This window comes from Mytilus galloprovincialis, chromosome 1 (assembly GCF_965363235.1).
Source record: "Mytilus galloprovincialis chromosome 1, xbMytGall1.hap1.1, whole genome shotgun sequence".
NCBI classification, from domain to species: Eukaryota; Metazoa; Mollusca; class Bivalvia; order Mytilida; family Mytilidae; genus Mytilus; species Mytilus galloprovincialis.
In genome coordinates, this window is record NC_134838.1 from 129,956,201 (window position 1) to 129,972,257 (window position 16,057).

Sequence of the window (16,057 nt, forward strand, 5' to 3'; positions counted from 1 at the left end):
ATGACTAACCCAAAATATGACTGATTTTTTAAATATTTTGAAAGTTTACATGCAAAGGTTTCAAATCTGTCTTACTCTCTTAAGAACAATTTCATTATAACATAAGCAGCAAGACAGTTATAAAGTTCAACCAGTTCACAGATATATGATTTAGGACATACCATTCTGATTTTAGAAAAATATGATTTTCCGGTCACTTTATTCTTTTCGTTATTTTTATATTTTTCTTTATAAAATTTCTTCAATTTCATTTACCAAATGAATCCATGGTTACAGAAGTGATTTTAATCACTATTTGTGTGTATATCTATGACACTGTCAAAGAACCTAATGGTTTATTGAATAAACTTACAAATTAAAAACCTAAATCAATTCAATAAGTTTTAAATCTAAAAATGCATGTTTCAAATAATCAAGTTTTGAATCACAATTAATAAATCTTATTATTTGATATACATGTACTTCCATTTTCACATTGTGAGGTTTGACAAATAAAACTAACCTTTGAAAGGAAGTTCTGGTAATCATTCTTTCTCTCTGAGTTTAAAGACATTCTCTTTCGTTCATACGTTTCAGCATCATAGTAATCTCCCTTTGATAAATCCAGATGTGGTGCGTGTCGTTGGTCCTCTAATCTCTGATGTTTCATTTCATCCTCTCGCTGTTTCTATAAATACATACAGCAGTTTCAACACAGATCAAATGTTTTTGAGGGAAAATATTTCATGTCATTGTTCAATGACAAAATTTCACATCTAAAAGGGATTATGATACAGAAGCTAAGGCTGATAATAATGTATCCAAATATAATGTGGTGTTTCTGCATCACATATTTTAAAAGTGCATACCAAAATTGACTTTGTGTCAAATCTTGAGGAAAAATCAACAAGTGATCGTTTCTGTATTGTATGCCCTTACACTTGTGTCTGATTTAGACACAAGATTGACGGAAGTTGATTTAAAGCTTAAAAGTGGTTAAATTGCAGGCAAACTTGCAACTTGAGGGCCCATTTAAAATGACCTGTGACCCTTAAAAATTTTCAAACCCAACTGTCTTAAATTTGCTTCACCCTCACCATGCAGTGACCGTCATATGACAGGCTTACCCAGACCACCGTTTTTTGGCTACAATGATGTTCCATACTTTTAGAAGTCAATTTTATGATACTTATTTCGAAAAGTTATGCATGTTCCATCAACCTGAGGCTATCTATTGTCATGTTTCTCATGTATAAATTGCAGTTTGAGTAAAATTGAAATTGGATGAAAGTCGGTTTTCTGGAGGGGTGGACTTCCCTTCGGTGTGTTACACAAGACGTTCAGAGGCCTAAAACTTGCAAAAATTGTGTAAACCCGCAGACATATAACTACTGATCATAATTATTATAGAAATATGCATAGAAAACGACTACTTCCTTTTTCAGGTCCAGTTGAAGTCAAAATTGAAAAAAAATTGTGAAATTTCGTATTTTTGGTCAAATGACCTTCTCTAGACTGCTGAACCAAGATTAGTTTCACTCCTAACTTACAACTGTTGGGGTCAAATTGTTAACTGGGGTCCACCCTATATGCAGCTTACAGCTGGAGACCTATAGCAGCATTACTTGGTCTTTGAGGTCAAGAAATAGGATGAAAAATAGTCAAAATGGACGCTTTTTTAACCTGATGACAACTTTGAGACAAATTCCCGCCATCCTTTTCCTTCTCCTCACCCTGAACACCCTGTCCATTGATCCCCTACCTTAGAATTAAAGGAATCAATATGCTTCAGCAGCAGGGTAAAGCTAATTTGCATATAATTTGCATATTTTTGGCAATAAATGAAAATTAGACATTTCCTGAAAACAATTCAGCATGGTTAAAAGTGACTTATAAACACAATATCCTTATTATATACCTACATTCATTAACACAGTATCCTTATTATATACCTACATTGATTAACACAGTATCCTTATTATAAACCTACATTTGCTAAAAACTGTTGATAATCATGTTGCCTTTCATCTCTGTTTAATGGACTGGCTCTTCTGTCGTCAAAGAATCCAGTCCTCAGATCTCCCTCCTGGGGTCTGTGACTTTCCATAGGCTGCAGAAATCAGAAAACACCAAATGGTACAGTAACTTTATAGTTTTTTGCCATGGTATTGTCAGATTATAAATCGACTTATGAGTTTCCATATTGCTTTGATACCTTTAATCCTCCTCAGCAATATTGTAAACCAACTTTTTTTTTGTAAATACTTTATATCTCTTTTTGCACTTGCGGGGATTAAAGTTCAAGATTTTCACATTTTCTTGATGTTTTTGAATTAGAAAGATCCAAGTTTAACTTATTTGCAATGATATAATTCACGTTATTTCACGTATGTGAAAGTCGCAAAAATAAATCGATGTTGAAAATTAGTTGGTTCACAGTATCTCAAATAATTTAATAAGAATTTCACCAATGATTGTATTATTTAAGGCTGTTAAATTTTAATGAAGCAAAATTGTTAGTTAAGATTTATCCTGAAATAAGCTTTCACTATATATCTTTTGATGAAACAAATTTTGGTTAAAAATAAAATGCTCATCAAAACAAATCATACACCTTGTATCTTCTTGATTTATTAGATAAGGCATGTTTACTTGATTATCTATGAATTATACAATATGATCTGGGAAAAAGAACTTAGTAACACACGGTAACAAAATTTCCTTTAATATTTTTCTCATATTTGACTGTAGAATATTATCTAAAACTAATCACATTCTCATTTTCATCAAGGCAATAGCCTGTACATAGCTTGTCTGGATTTTTTTCATTGTTATAAAAGTTTGTTTTCTGCTGTTGAATAAGGGATAGATATATAAGTGTTACAAAGACATATATCAAAGCTCAATATGTAAAGGCAATGTATTTTTAACTAACAGCATGCAATATCATATCAACATTTCTTTAGTTTTAAAGCAGGGAAATAAGTTTCTGAATCTACAATAAAGATTACAAAATGTTTTTATACAAGTTCTGTATAATATGTTCAACTGCTGCATTCTATTTTTATCTAAAGCATATAGGTTTGGTTTTGTTCTGAAATTAAATGATAGACAGGGGATTGTTGTCAAGTGCAAGTTTTACTTTACATCAAGATTTTATATCAAACCTGTAGTAGGTTAAAGCACCTGCCATCTATAAGCACAATATTGTTTCTACCAGAGTTCATTAAGGCATATATAGAGAACCCCAAAAGGACAAAATGTAATTGCATTGAGAGTCCTGCAAAAAAAAATTAGACAAAACTTTCCCACCTAACTAGCTAGTGTGATAAAAGTTCTCCACAAAAACTTCACAAAAAGGACCTGAACATTTATATTTGAGCTCTAATAATGTAATAAACTCCTTCCATTAAGAAACACAATGCACAAGTGTTCCTCATATCCATTTCACCTCGGAATTTCTGTTACCTCAAATGAGCTTTTTATAGTAACGGTGGCCATGTTGGTTTGTCAGGGGCATTTTCACATAAATTTTTTTTACTCCCGAGGTTGATTTTTGCTATGGTTAATGATTTCTAACCCAATGGTTATCGACAAGAATGATGAGTGTTGAATAGCCTGGATGACAGTGGGTAGAAAACATCAATGTCAGAAGGAATAAAAATTTCTATCTATTAAACATGCACTAGTAGACATGCCTATTAGGAAAAGCAAAATAAGCTTAAAATACTTAGATCTAACTCTCTGCATTCTATACATGCACTGTATACCTGTTTGGTTTTTGTTTCAGATTCAACATTTAAAGGTTTGACATTTTTGCTATCTGATTCTACAGATTTCGGAGATGGAGCTTGTCGCCCTTCATTCCAGTAGTTTGGAGTCTCTCTGGATTTTTCCTGTTACACACGACAATGTATATCTTAATTTCAATCTTTTAATCAAACATTATGTAACCTGTAACCTGTATGTATTAATTTTATAAAGGATGTACAGTTCAATTAAGCTAAAAACGACTCAAATGTTTAAAATCGAACAATAATTTTATCAGTCTTCATCTTTATCATACCATATATAAAACATTTTAAAATACCTCTGACCATCAAGTTATGTACAGACAAGGGAAATAACCCTGTTATCTCCATTCTTGGATAATTTTAATATTTCTATAATACAGCATCCCAACTGCAAGTTTTATGTTTTAAATATAAAACTGTTTCTTTTCTCTCTAGCTCTTCTAGTATATATATATTTTTTACTACTGAAGTAACAGCCTTCTAAACCTTGTCACATTAACTATGATTAGCTAAGATATAAAACCCACCTGCATTCTGTCATTCTGAGGTGGTGGTCCTCTCCGTCTACCTGAGTCTGGATGTGGAGGTGGTCTACCTCTAGGAGAGATCTGGTTAGGAGGAGCCTGAGTGGGAGATGTTCTGTTGATTACAGAGACTTCCCCTTGCTGTGTTGCTCTGTTATATAATTGTTCTTTTTGTTGCTACAAATATGAAGATTAAAAATGGACGAATTAATTATCTGATATAATAATGCAATTATAAATAAAAAATTAAATTGTTACTATTCACTGCAAAACACAAAGCTATTATTTTTTTTAACAAAAATTAACAAACATACATATATACATTTACAAAATCTGTTCATTAAAACATTCACTACACAACATTAGTTGATAGCGAAAACAATTAGAAAAACTTGCTACATGAAAGTACAAGTATGAAAGTATACATGAAACTGTAAAACAAATGCCACAGCTTCTCACATCTTTACCATATCAGGTTCAGGGTCATGTTCATTATGAACTTAGATAACTGAAGGTCATATTCATTATGAACTTAGATTTCTAAAGGACAAGTTCATTATGAACTTAGAATACTAAAGGTCAAGTTCATTATGAACTTAGAATACTAAAGGTCAAGTTCATTATGAACTTAGATTACTCAAGGTCACATTATGAACTTAGATTACTCAAGGTCATGGTCATTATGAGCTTGAAATTTATAACGAGAAATTAACCTTTAAGAGTTCATCTCTGTACATTGTTTTCTTTATATCTTCCACCCTTTTTCTTTCTTGTTCTGTGGCAATATTCAGACCACCAGGTGGAGTGGGTGGCATTTGTCGTCTGGTGTGAATTTCCTGTTCCCTCTAATGTAAAATTAGATGTTAAATTTCAAACAGTTAAATAAGCACAACATTTAGTAGAGTTAAAATGATATAAGTTGTTAACAACAGACTTTCTCTCTTGATGTTGAGAAAAGCAATACATAGTACTCAAAAAGATTCAGAAAAAAATCAACTTCTGTTCAACAAGCAACTTGGATATTAATCATTGTTAAGCAAGACACCATTTATTCATCAAAGTATCTGAAGAAAACTAAACGACTATATTCGTTTTTGTTCTGGAACAATTCTGGTCCTTATCTTTTCATGGTATGTGTTACAGGCTGACACTTATTATCCCTGTTCCCCTTTGTAATCAGATGTCAGGGCTATCATGATCATTGAATTTTAGAATACTACTAAATAGGCTAAACAGTTTCCACATCAATTACAAAATAGAAAGGAGAACAAAATGTACTAATCAATAAATTCAAAGTCTATTGAACAATGAAAGTTATCTCCCCTGTTACATCATAAATTTTCTTTGAAGTTTGAATGAAATTGCAATTTGTAATGAAATTCTTAATATATCTTAAAGAATAAGTTGAAGATATATTTTCAAAATTAATATTCCTTTTTAAATTTTAAATCATATTATGCAGAATAAAAATTAGCAAAATATACAGGATGGGTGCCCCCATATAAACCTGGAGATTGAGGCAAATCCAGTCTATATTGTTAAATCTATGTGAAAAAAAAATAGGTTAAAGAACCATAAAACAAACAAATAAGTCCATAAAATGTGCTATAGTGTTCTAAACTCCATGCGTGTAGATATAGATGTGTTACAAGCTTCTAAGCGTCTCATAATATAATAGTATCACACTTTTACACATATAAAAAATGAGAGTTAACTATATACAGCAGATAGATATGTTATACATGCATTCAGTTAGACCCATTTACAGCTTACATCTCAAATAAGATCAAACTGTCTTACTAAATACACTTAACGATTACATATTTTACTAAAGTTATTCTTAGCAGTTACTCTAAAATTATGAATAACATTATATTCAGTATGTATCCCAGGCATTTATATCTTGTTAAAAAACTACAGCTAATATAAACCGGACTAACAGTTAACCTACTGCTACAATTTAAACAGGTTCTAAATAAAGGTTAAACTTGTTGATACTATTAGAAATTACAACAACTCAAGACTCCAGATGGTCCCTGTTACCGTATAATGAACTTTACTATATTAGAACAGAACAGATCAAGACATTATTCTTTTAGTTACTCCCAAAGAATAGAAAATGCACAGCTTCATGAAAACCTGTGTTCTACAGCGTAGTTTAAGAATTTATATCTTAGTTAATTTTTTTTTAAATTAAGTAAATAAAAGACAGTATATAATAATTTACTCTTTCAATGACAAATCATGGAGCAAAAATTAGTTGTACGAAAAAATGACCTAGCTTTTTAATGTTAATAAAAACTTATTTAATTACTGAAGCCCAAAACCTCTACGAATATATAGTTCCACTATAATGAGCTCAGACTTAGCTCCCTACTAAGACAGTTAGACTTTCTGGAAACCAGTTTGCCTAGGATTTGTATATGTTATATATTTTTATATGATATATCTCCACTAGACCACTATTATGTGACTAAGGGACCAGTCTGGAGGTCTATAACTACCATATAACTAGGACCATAGCAGAATGACTAAGAATCACAAAGACTCATGCAATGAATACCTGATATTTCGGAATCTCATAAGAGAGTCGTGGAGAGCCTACAAGAGGTCTCTCCTCGGTTAAGTTGCCCAGATATTCAGGGGCTGAATCCAGTTGAAATTCCTTTGCCCTAAATACCAACTGATCCTGTCTTTGCTAAAAGTGTGAGAACAAAATGTGAAAAAATGGGGTTAAAATATCTAACTGTAAAAAAGGGGGTTAAAATATATAACTGTAAAAAAGGGGGGTTAAAATATCTAACTGTAAAACAAGAGGGTTAACACAACTAAATGTAAAAACAAGATCTACTGTGTTAATAAAAGACTTCAAAGTGATCAAAATAGAAATAATGAGCAAAAAAAATCCTACTTGGTTAGAATTAGAAAAAAAACAGAAAAATAAGTCATTAACATTTTTAATTTTAGAAAACAACGAGGTAATTAATTGAAATCAATTAGCTGGTTTTTTTTTATATGATTTACATTGATTCAGCAATTACCTTGAGTAAAGACTGTTTGTAATCACGACTGAGCTCATCTCGAAGTCTTTTCCTTTGAAGGTCGTACTGCCCTATAGCTAGCCCACCAGCTGGTGTGTATCGATGGCGGTGTTTGATACGAGAGTGTTCCTCGGATATTTTCTGTTTCTGTTAGGAAAGTTCTAACAAATTAGTCCTCTATTTAAGATTATATGTTTGTATTGTAGGTCTTCGTTTATAATTGGTCTACACTATTTATAGATTGACTACCTATAGCATTTGTTAAGCTTACATCAGTATATTGTATGAAAAGTAAAATGTAAACTACATGATAGTTTTTAAAAAAGAATCTACCATAAATTTCCATCTTTTCTTGTTATAACATAAATATAACTTATTTGATTTAAAAAGGACAGATTCAAACAACAGTGATATTAAAAATATTTTCAACCTATGAACATTCCTTTCATTTCTCAAATCTTAATTCCAATTCCAAAAAGTAGGCACAATTAAAAAATTATTTAACAATCAGCAGAGTCGGATTTAGGAGGCCTAGGAGGCCAGTGTCCCCCTCATTGAGCTACATATATGGTAAATCCAGAATTTTTACCTGTTTTACTCAAAACATTGCCTAATAAAGTTTAGTCACTGTTTGCATGATTTGTCAAGTATTATCGACTCCCCCCTTTTTGAATTTACCTTCAAATTGGAATTTTTTGCTAATAGATCTTTTAAAACTTTGTAAAGTTTACCAATTCCCAAGAAAACATTGGTCATCCCAGTCTTGTCAAGATCTTATATTATTAAATGGCTGAAAAAAAATTAATAAAGTGTAAAGCCTAATCTCACACCATAGTAGTTTATTTATATTCATCAAGCATCAAATGAATAAAACCAACACACACACAATTGAACTAGCCAAATTCAATGGCAAAATATAATGACAAAATTTATTTTTTAAATGAATTGAAATAATTAATTTGAAAATGTACTATTATAAGCTCAGTTTAGCAGAAGAACTTATTATCATGTTCTAATGACCTTCATTATTTATGATGGATGTATTTGCAATACAGGTAAAATGCTATTTATCTGCTTACTGACAAATATGAAAAAAGAAATATAATAATTAAAGGGTAAACAAATTAATTTGATGACCTAGTCCTTAAAAAGGATAGAATAGACGACTTGTATGATCTTACAGCCAGATGTATTATATAAAAGTACACGTTTAATAAAAAATTAAAATTAAATGATTTACTATGATAGCACTACTAAATGCATGTATAACATATCAAGCTGCAGTTACATCAGAAAAAAATGCTGAAAAAACATAACAAAAAAACTGCAGGCTGCAGCTTAAAAAACGCCAAGCATGGTCTTCAACATGAATGTATAAAAACCTGACAAGTTGCAGCTAAAACCTGACACGCTGCAGTTTAATAAGAACAACAAGCTGAAACTTAAACTGACAAAAAGTTGCTGCTGAAATGTGACAACAAGCTGCAAGTAAAACATGAAACAAGCACATTGCTAAAGCCCTATGGTGACATATAGTTCTAAACTTCTATGTCATTTGGTCTTTGGTGGAGATTTTTCTCATTGGCAATCACACCACATCTTCTTATTTTTAAATGAACCTGAAAATGACTAACTAATTCTTACACATGAAATCAACAGCTTGGATATGACAAACATGACAAACTCAGACTGACTAAAACTTGACAGACTGTTCTAAACATGACAACTACCTGTAGCTTTAACATGACACTAAACTTCAGCTAACACATGGAAACAAGCTGCAGATAAAACAAAACATTACCAAAGCCAAAACTTTAACAGAACATTAAGCTGCAATTAAAACATGACAAAATCCTTAAGCATAAACTTTACAAGCTTTGACTTAAACATGATAAGCCCTGACTTAAACATAACAAGCTCTGACATAAACATAACAAGCTCTAACTTAAACATAATAAGCTATGACTTAAACATGACAAAATGCTTTAGCTAAAACATGGCAACAAGCTGCAGCTAAAACATAAATATAAGTTGCATCTAAAACATCACTATAAATTGCAGCTAAAATTAACAACAACCAGAAGTTAAAACATGACAACAACATGAAGCTACAACATGACTACAAGTTACAGCATAAGCATGACAACAAGCTGTCACTTAAATATGACAAATTGAAACATGAGAACAAGCTACAGCTAAAAAATTACAACAAGCTGCATCTTAAAAGGACAACAGACTGCAATCAAAACTTGTCAACAACCAGTACCTAAATCTTTCAAATATGATACAGCTTAAAAATATTAAAAAGTTTCTTCTGAAATAGGACAAGCTGCAGCCAAAATATGACAACAAAGGTGCAGATAAAACATGAAAACAATCTGCAGCAAAAACATGACAAGCTCAAGCTAAAACATGAGAACAAGCTGAAGATAAAACATGACAACAAGCAGCATGATAAATCCTGCACATGCTGCATCTGAAATATGACAAGATATAGCTTAAAATGACAAGATGATGTTCAAAACATGACAACAACTTGTACATTAATCATGACAACATGCTGCCTTAAACAATAACAAAGCTGCATCTTAAACATGACAAACAACCTGGACAAAAAAACAAAACAACAAGCTGCAGATAAAACATTAGAACACACTGAAGCTGAAATATGAGGACAAACTGAATCAATAATTTACAAGCTGGAACAGAAATATGACACCAAGCTGAATCTAAAACATAACAAGCTTAATCTAAAGTATGGCAACAAGCCACAGCTTTAACATGACAACCATTTGCATCCAAAACATGCCATTAAACTTCACAAAAACATGTCAACAAACTGCTGCTTAAACATGACAAGCTGCGGCTAAAACATGACAAGCTGTGGCTAAAACATAGCATGTTGCAGTCAAAACATGTCAACAAACTGCTGCTATACATGACAAGCTGTGGCTAAAACATGGCATGTTGCAGTCAAAACATGACAAGAAACTGAAGATTAAACATGACAAACTGCGGCTAAAACATGGTGAAAAATGACAATAAGCTGAAGCTAAAACATGAAAACAGTTTGCATCTAATACATTACACCATACTACTCAAAAACACGAAAACAAACAACTTAAACATGACAAGCTGCAGCTTAAACATGGTGATAAATCACAACAAGCTGAAACTAAAACATGACTTCATGCAGCGACTGTAACTTAAAATAATGCCAAGTCTGAAACATGACTTGAAGCAGAAGCCAAAACACAAAATGTAATGATCACAATATCATGCCAAATGTGTTTGGCTTAATCACAAGCTACAACTACAACTGTAGCAAAACTAGTTTAACGCTATATTAATCTGCAACTTTAACTCAAGCATATTCATCTAACACAATCTAAAATTGTAACTAAAACTGAAAGTATGATGTGTATAACATGGTGCAGCTGAAATAAAAGGACTATTTGTTTATTATTTTGTGTGTAGTTGAGAGCTTTATATCTGGATGTGAAAAACAATAGTGAGCATTGAGATATGTCTTATGTTCTATGTTCATATTTTTGTTCAAATTCATATCATTTCAAGTTTGTTAAAATATGTGTCATTATTTATATTACACAACAGGGTATACCACAGGCGTAACAGATATTATTGGCAAATCATAGTATGCCTGTAGACAAAAAAGGCTTTTTACAACATCTAAAAGAATACACATTAAAAACCCTACAATCTGCCTTTATTTTCTAGATTGATTATTTTGGGTAAGTCAATAAACCTTCTTAACTGTCAATGAAAAAGAACCCTGTACCCATCAACATTGTTTTGTTAAGACTTTTATATCAACCTGTCTACAAACATTGAATTACATCAGCTACAATAACTAAATAAAACTTGGAATAACTCTCACCAAGTCATACTTATGCTACAATGTGCAATACCAAAAAGTGAAACAAATAAACCATCACATGTCAAAATACACCATTTGTCTATACCTTCTTTTCAAGAAATTCATTATATTCATTATTTCGCTCTTGAGAAAGCATTTTCTTTCTATCTTCATGGTGTGTAAATCCCTTGCTGGGAGGTTCCTTTTAAATAATGTAGGAAAACATCAATTTATACCATATCATGAACTTATCAAAAATAAAAAAAATCTTCATCTTTTTTTCCTTTATGAATGACAAGTTTATCTTAATACCTAAATACTCAAATTCTATTTCAATTATTGCAGAGTGACCATGCAACATTCATGTGAAAATGTGTATATTTATGATGTGATTATATGTCAACTTTTGTTAAGACTTGATAACAGACAGAATGCATGCAGCATCATACAGAACATGACTGACACATGCAAGTTACCTTTGTTTTTCTGTAAAAATTTAAAATTATCTCCCTTATTTCAGATTATGTCATTTAAACTCAATTACAACTTCTTTCCAGGTCAACATCTTATACATAGCAAATTTCTGCCTTTCTATTCTATTTCTGTGGTGTACTTTAATATATTTGTATATTGTTTGATTGCTGTATCAGTGCAGCAAACCCTCAAATCTCCTCTTTTTAATTCATATTCCCCCTTCAATACTAGATTTTTAGAAGAATGCAAATCTTGTTATCATAGAACCACTAAGAAAATACAAGCAAATATGCTGTGACTAAAATCAACATTAAAAAACTAAATTTGTTGAATGAAAGAAAATATATTAACAAGTATTTTAAATGAAAAAGTTTAAATGTAAAAAAAATACTTGCACTATAAATAAGCACATTAGGCTGAATCAGCTGTCTAGCTTTATATGCTATTCTACTGCATGCACATAACATATGAATTCCCTTTACTCAATATATCATCCCAACTGTTATGTTTTGATTTTCACCCTTTAGCTTTTCTTATGGTTTTTATAGCGTTTCAGAATAAAATTGAGAATGGAAATGGGGAATGTGCCAAAGAGACAACAACCCGACCATAGAGCAGACAACAGCAGAAGGTCACCAACAGGTCTTCAATGCAACGAGAAATTCTTGAACCCGGAGGCGTCCTTCAGCTGAATGTTGATATGTAATTTTCCAGTCAATTGTTATTGATATTAATTAAATTTGTTCAGAATTTTTTAATTATTAATGTAACTTTTGTATTATTATTGTCTTATTATGGTATTCTAAAATTTCAAACACTTTACATTTAATGCTTAATAAATTGAAGAAGAGCAGTTTAGAAATGCTGCCTTCAATGTTTCCCATGATTGCTTGAAAGACTTTTCTACTAAAATATCTGTACTAAAAATAACAGGCACAAAATAATAAACCAACTTTTCTTTATGTATTCATTTTAGATCAGGTACAACTCTATTTCATTTCTAAATATGTATTAAAATTTTACTTATATTAACCACATTTGTAACATTTTATAAAAAAATAATTTAACTGACCACAAATAAAATAAGGAAAAATAGATGTTTAACCATCTTGTCTTCTCAGAAACAATTGTGTTTATATTTTCCTTATCCCAACAAATCAATCCACTTATTCTAAGTGACATTGTGAATAAGTAAGAAAACTTACGAGATAATCATTATATTCCTTTTGTCGTTCTTCTCTGAGGTCTTTTGCTATCTGACCGTGATCATACATTTCTGGTTCAGGCGGAGGTCTATAATTCTGTTGAGAGTTTCTGTACAATTCTTCTCTCCTTTTGTTTTCTGTGTCTTTTTTCTATAAAACATTTAATGAATGCTATAAGTACAATGCATATGATAAACTAGCATTACACTGTTATATTCAGAAGAGTTACTTTCCTTGGTAGTTTAACAAGAGTTATCTTTCTTTGCCCAATGAATAAAATAGTCACAGTAACCAAACAACAAAAATAAACAATAGTCAACTCAGGACAACCTACATTCTTCAGCAAAAGATAGGTGTCTAAATTATATGTCACGAATTCTAAATCTTCACAGGTATATGTATATATTGTGAATGAATTTAACAGAAACTATCAAAGTTAATGACATTAAAACCAAATTCTCAAGAACAATAAAATAACTGTTAAGAATGGTCTATTAACATGTTTTGTTGGTCCAGTTCTATAGTACAGAGACACTAAAAAATACACCTATACACACTCTAATGAATGAATCCCTAAATGTAAAAAAAAATACTTATACTTAACCACCAGATAAGACCTTTTTAGCCAGTCTTTACTAATCTGACAAGTAATATAAACCTATAAATCAAGGACACTTATTTTTGTGTCAGATAAGATGAGATAAACTTAGCTGTACCAACACATTTCACTAAAACATACAGCCAAATCACATATACTGCAAAAACAAAACCCTCTAGCTACAAACAATTACTTTCAATGTCACCACGGGTCCTTACTGCAGTGTCTAATTAAGGAACATCTCAAAGTCATTCAATTGTAATGTAAAAAAAATGAAAATGGAACTAGATTTATTTTTAAATCAAAGCTTACAAATTATACCCTAAAAAAAATATTTGTTATTTTGAATAAGCTTTAAAAGCATTAAACAAGCCAAATAAAGCAGGCTATTGTGTATACTAAATCATTATGATAATAGCCCTTTGAGATTATCCTTTAAACTTCTAAACATGTAAAACAATAAACACAATGTGTAGCTATCAATAAATAACAAACAAACCTTAATCGTCAACAAATACGGGTGTATTGTTTTTTATTTTAAATGAGACAAAAGGACGGAACTCAATACATTTATATAGTTTGTCAACAAATTGATTGCTCTGGTTCACTGATTTATCTTATGCCTTTTAATTGCTATTTTCTTCACTAAATAAACCTTAAACCCATAACAAAAGACATTGTTTACAGAGAAATCTTATCAAAAATAAATAGAAGGAAAATAAATCTTATCAGGTGAAAATTATACTTAGCATTAGAATTCATGAATGAAATTACAGTCAAACCTTTTCTGGAATATACCCGAATTACACTGTAAAACCTGACATAACTGAACACATGCGGTTGAACACAAATTCCGCCTTTTATTTAAGCAATTAAATCTGTCAACAATGAAAACCTATCTGAACCCATTCACATTCATTGGTCTCCAACATAGTATTCAAAATAGAAAATATAAGTTTTAAATACACCTGTATACATGTCAATCAATATTAGTAATGAGGTTAAATGAAGTATACCCAAATAATCTAATACGAATTCAGTAATAAAAAATATATGAAAGGCTGCAATGAATAACGTATAATTAAAAGCAAGCTTTTTGACTTCATTGAATTACCTCAGAACAAAAACAGACCCAAATGGAATTCAGTGACATTCAAATAACAACTTCACTTTTGATAGGATTTATTAATGGGTAATATTTGGGCACCAATACTTTAACTTAATAATCAGTCCTCTTGACAAACACATACAAAGTGTTAAGATTGAAAAATACATGTGTCATCTAATGTATAACTTTCTGACAAACACACATAAAGTCACATATAAATGATGTTGGTACCAATTCTATTCACTTCTAAAATGTCTTATATACCCCACATCTCCGTGTTTCATAAACAAGATATCCAACAAAGAAGCAGTTAATATTCAAGAATTCAAAGATTTAATTTAAAATGTATAAATTAAATTGCAAAGTGTAAAATGCCAGTTTGTCATTAGCTTTTTGAGACTTTCTGAAAGGGTCTTAGGAATGCAGAGTCATCAGTTTAAGCAATGATCTTTTATTGAACGCAGGTTAATAATTGTTTATGGACAAGTTCACAACAGTAAATGTATCTCAAACTTTCTTAAGCAGCAGTATATCAAGAAACTGAAGCCATCCTCATCATAATATGCAGTTGGAAATAAAGCCGAGAACTCACTGTAGTAAAGAACCAAAGACATGTTAATAATGAATAGGTTAAACAAACATGCTGCATGGGTTTAGAATAAGGTAAACACACATGTTGCATGGATATAAATAAAACAGGTATTGTGCAGGAACTCACTGAAAAAAGAGAAATATTATGGTGCAAATATTATATAAATATAAATAAGTGTGTCAAAAATGTAATATGTAAAGTGTTCATTAAATAAACTGCTGCAAATAAATATAAGATGTTAGCGTCTACTAAAAGGTTGACGAATGGCGCCATCTAGCAGTGATACCTGGGTTACAAATCGATTGTACTCTTGTTGGCGCTGATCGTCTAAAGTCTTACGGGATTCCTCGTAACTCCCTAATGGTAAGCTATTTCCGGCTCCTCCAGTTTTATAATATACTGGTGGGTTTGGCTAAAAACAATTAAATGTAAAACGTCATCCTGATCTGCTACAGATTCTATATCAATGCTTCAACGAAGATTCTTTAAACTACTTAGACTTCAACTTTGTATCTGATTAAAGCATGGATGCTGCTATTAATTTGTAGTCGTATGCTTCAAGAAGCTAAGTCTGGGAGATATGACAAAGAATTAAGTTTTTAATGTACTTTTAAATTTTTGACACAATATCAACTGTCTTAATTAGAAAATCTTAAGATAGGATTTTAGCATCTATTGAAAAGTAGAAAAGTGGAACAATCTATCAATGTTACCTAGGTATTATAAAATAAATTGTAATAAACAGATTTAAAACAAGGTATCAATAAAATAAAACATGTAGGTGAATTAATTGTATTTTTTACTACAACACAGTTAACTCCTTGTTAATCATATTATGGGCTGATTCAATCAATGAAGTGAGTTT

At 31.0% G+C, this 16,057-nt stretch overlaps 1 protein-coding gene across 40 annotated transcripts in view; it reads right to left on the reverse strand.

Annotated features, from left to right (window-relative positions):
* Nucleotides 1-16,057, reverse strand: part of LOC143059249 (uncharacterized) — a 58,408-nt gene that overhangs the window by 35,321 nt on the left and 7,030 nt on the right. For 30 of the 40 annotated variants that reach the window (XM_076232743.1, XM_076232773.1, XM_076232768.1 and 27 more), the window contains 9 exons: nt 15,479-15,604; nt 12,895-13,044; nt 7,339-7,485; nt 6,861-6,995; nt 5,011-5,142; nt 4,301-4,474; nt 3,750-3,875; nt 1,970-2,089; nt 503-667 (listed from right to left, as the gene is read on the reverse strand). In XM_076232743.1, the coding sequence (XP_076088858.1) occupies nt 503-667; nt 1,970-2,089; nt 3,750-3,875; nt 4,301-4,474; nt 5,011-5,142; nt 6,861-6,995; nt 7,339-7,485; nt 12,895-13,044; nt 15,479-15,604 (1,275 nt within the window). Of the gene's footprint in view, nt 1-502; nt 668-1,969; nt 2,090-3,749; nt 3,876-4,300; nt 4,475-5,010; nt 5,143-6,860; nt 6,996-7,338; nt 7,486-11,321; nt 11,418-12,894; nt 13,045-14,274; nt 14,847-15,478; nt 15,605-16,057 lie in introns of those variants that run through there. The other 10 variants (XM_076232819.1, XM_076232795.1, XM_076232863.1 and 7 more) reach the window with 8 other exon arrangements.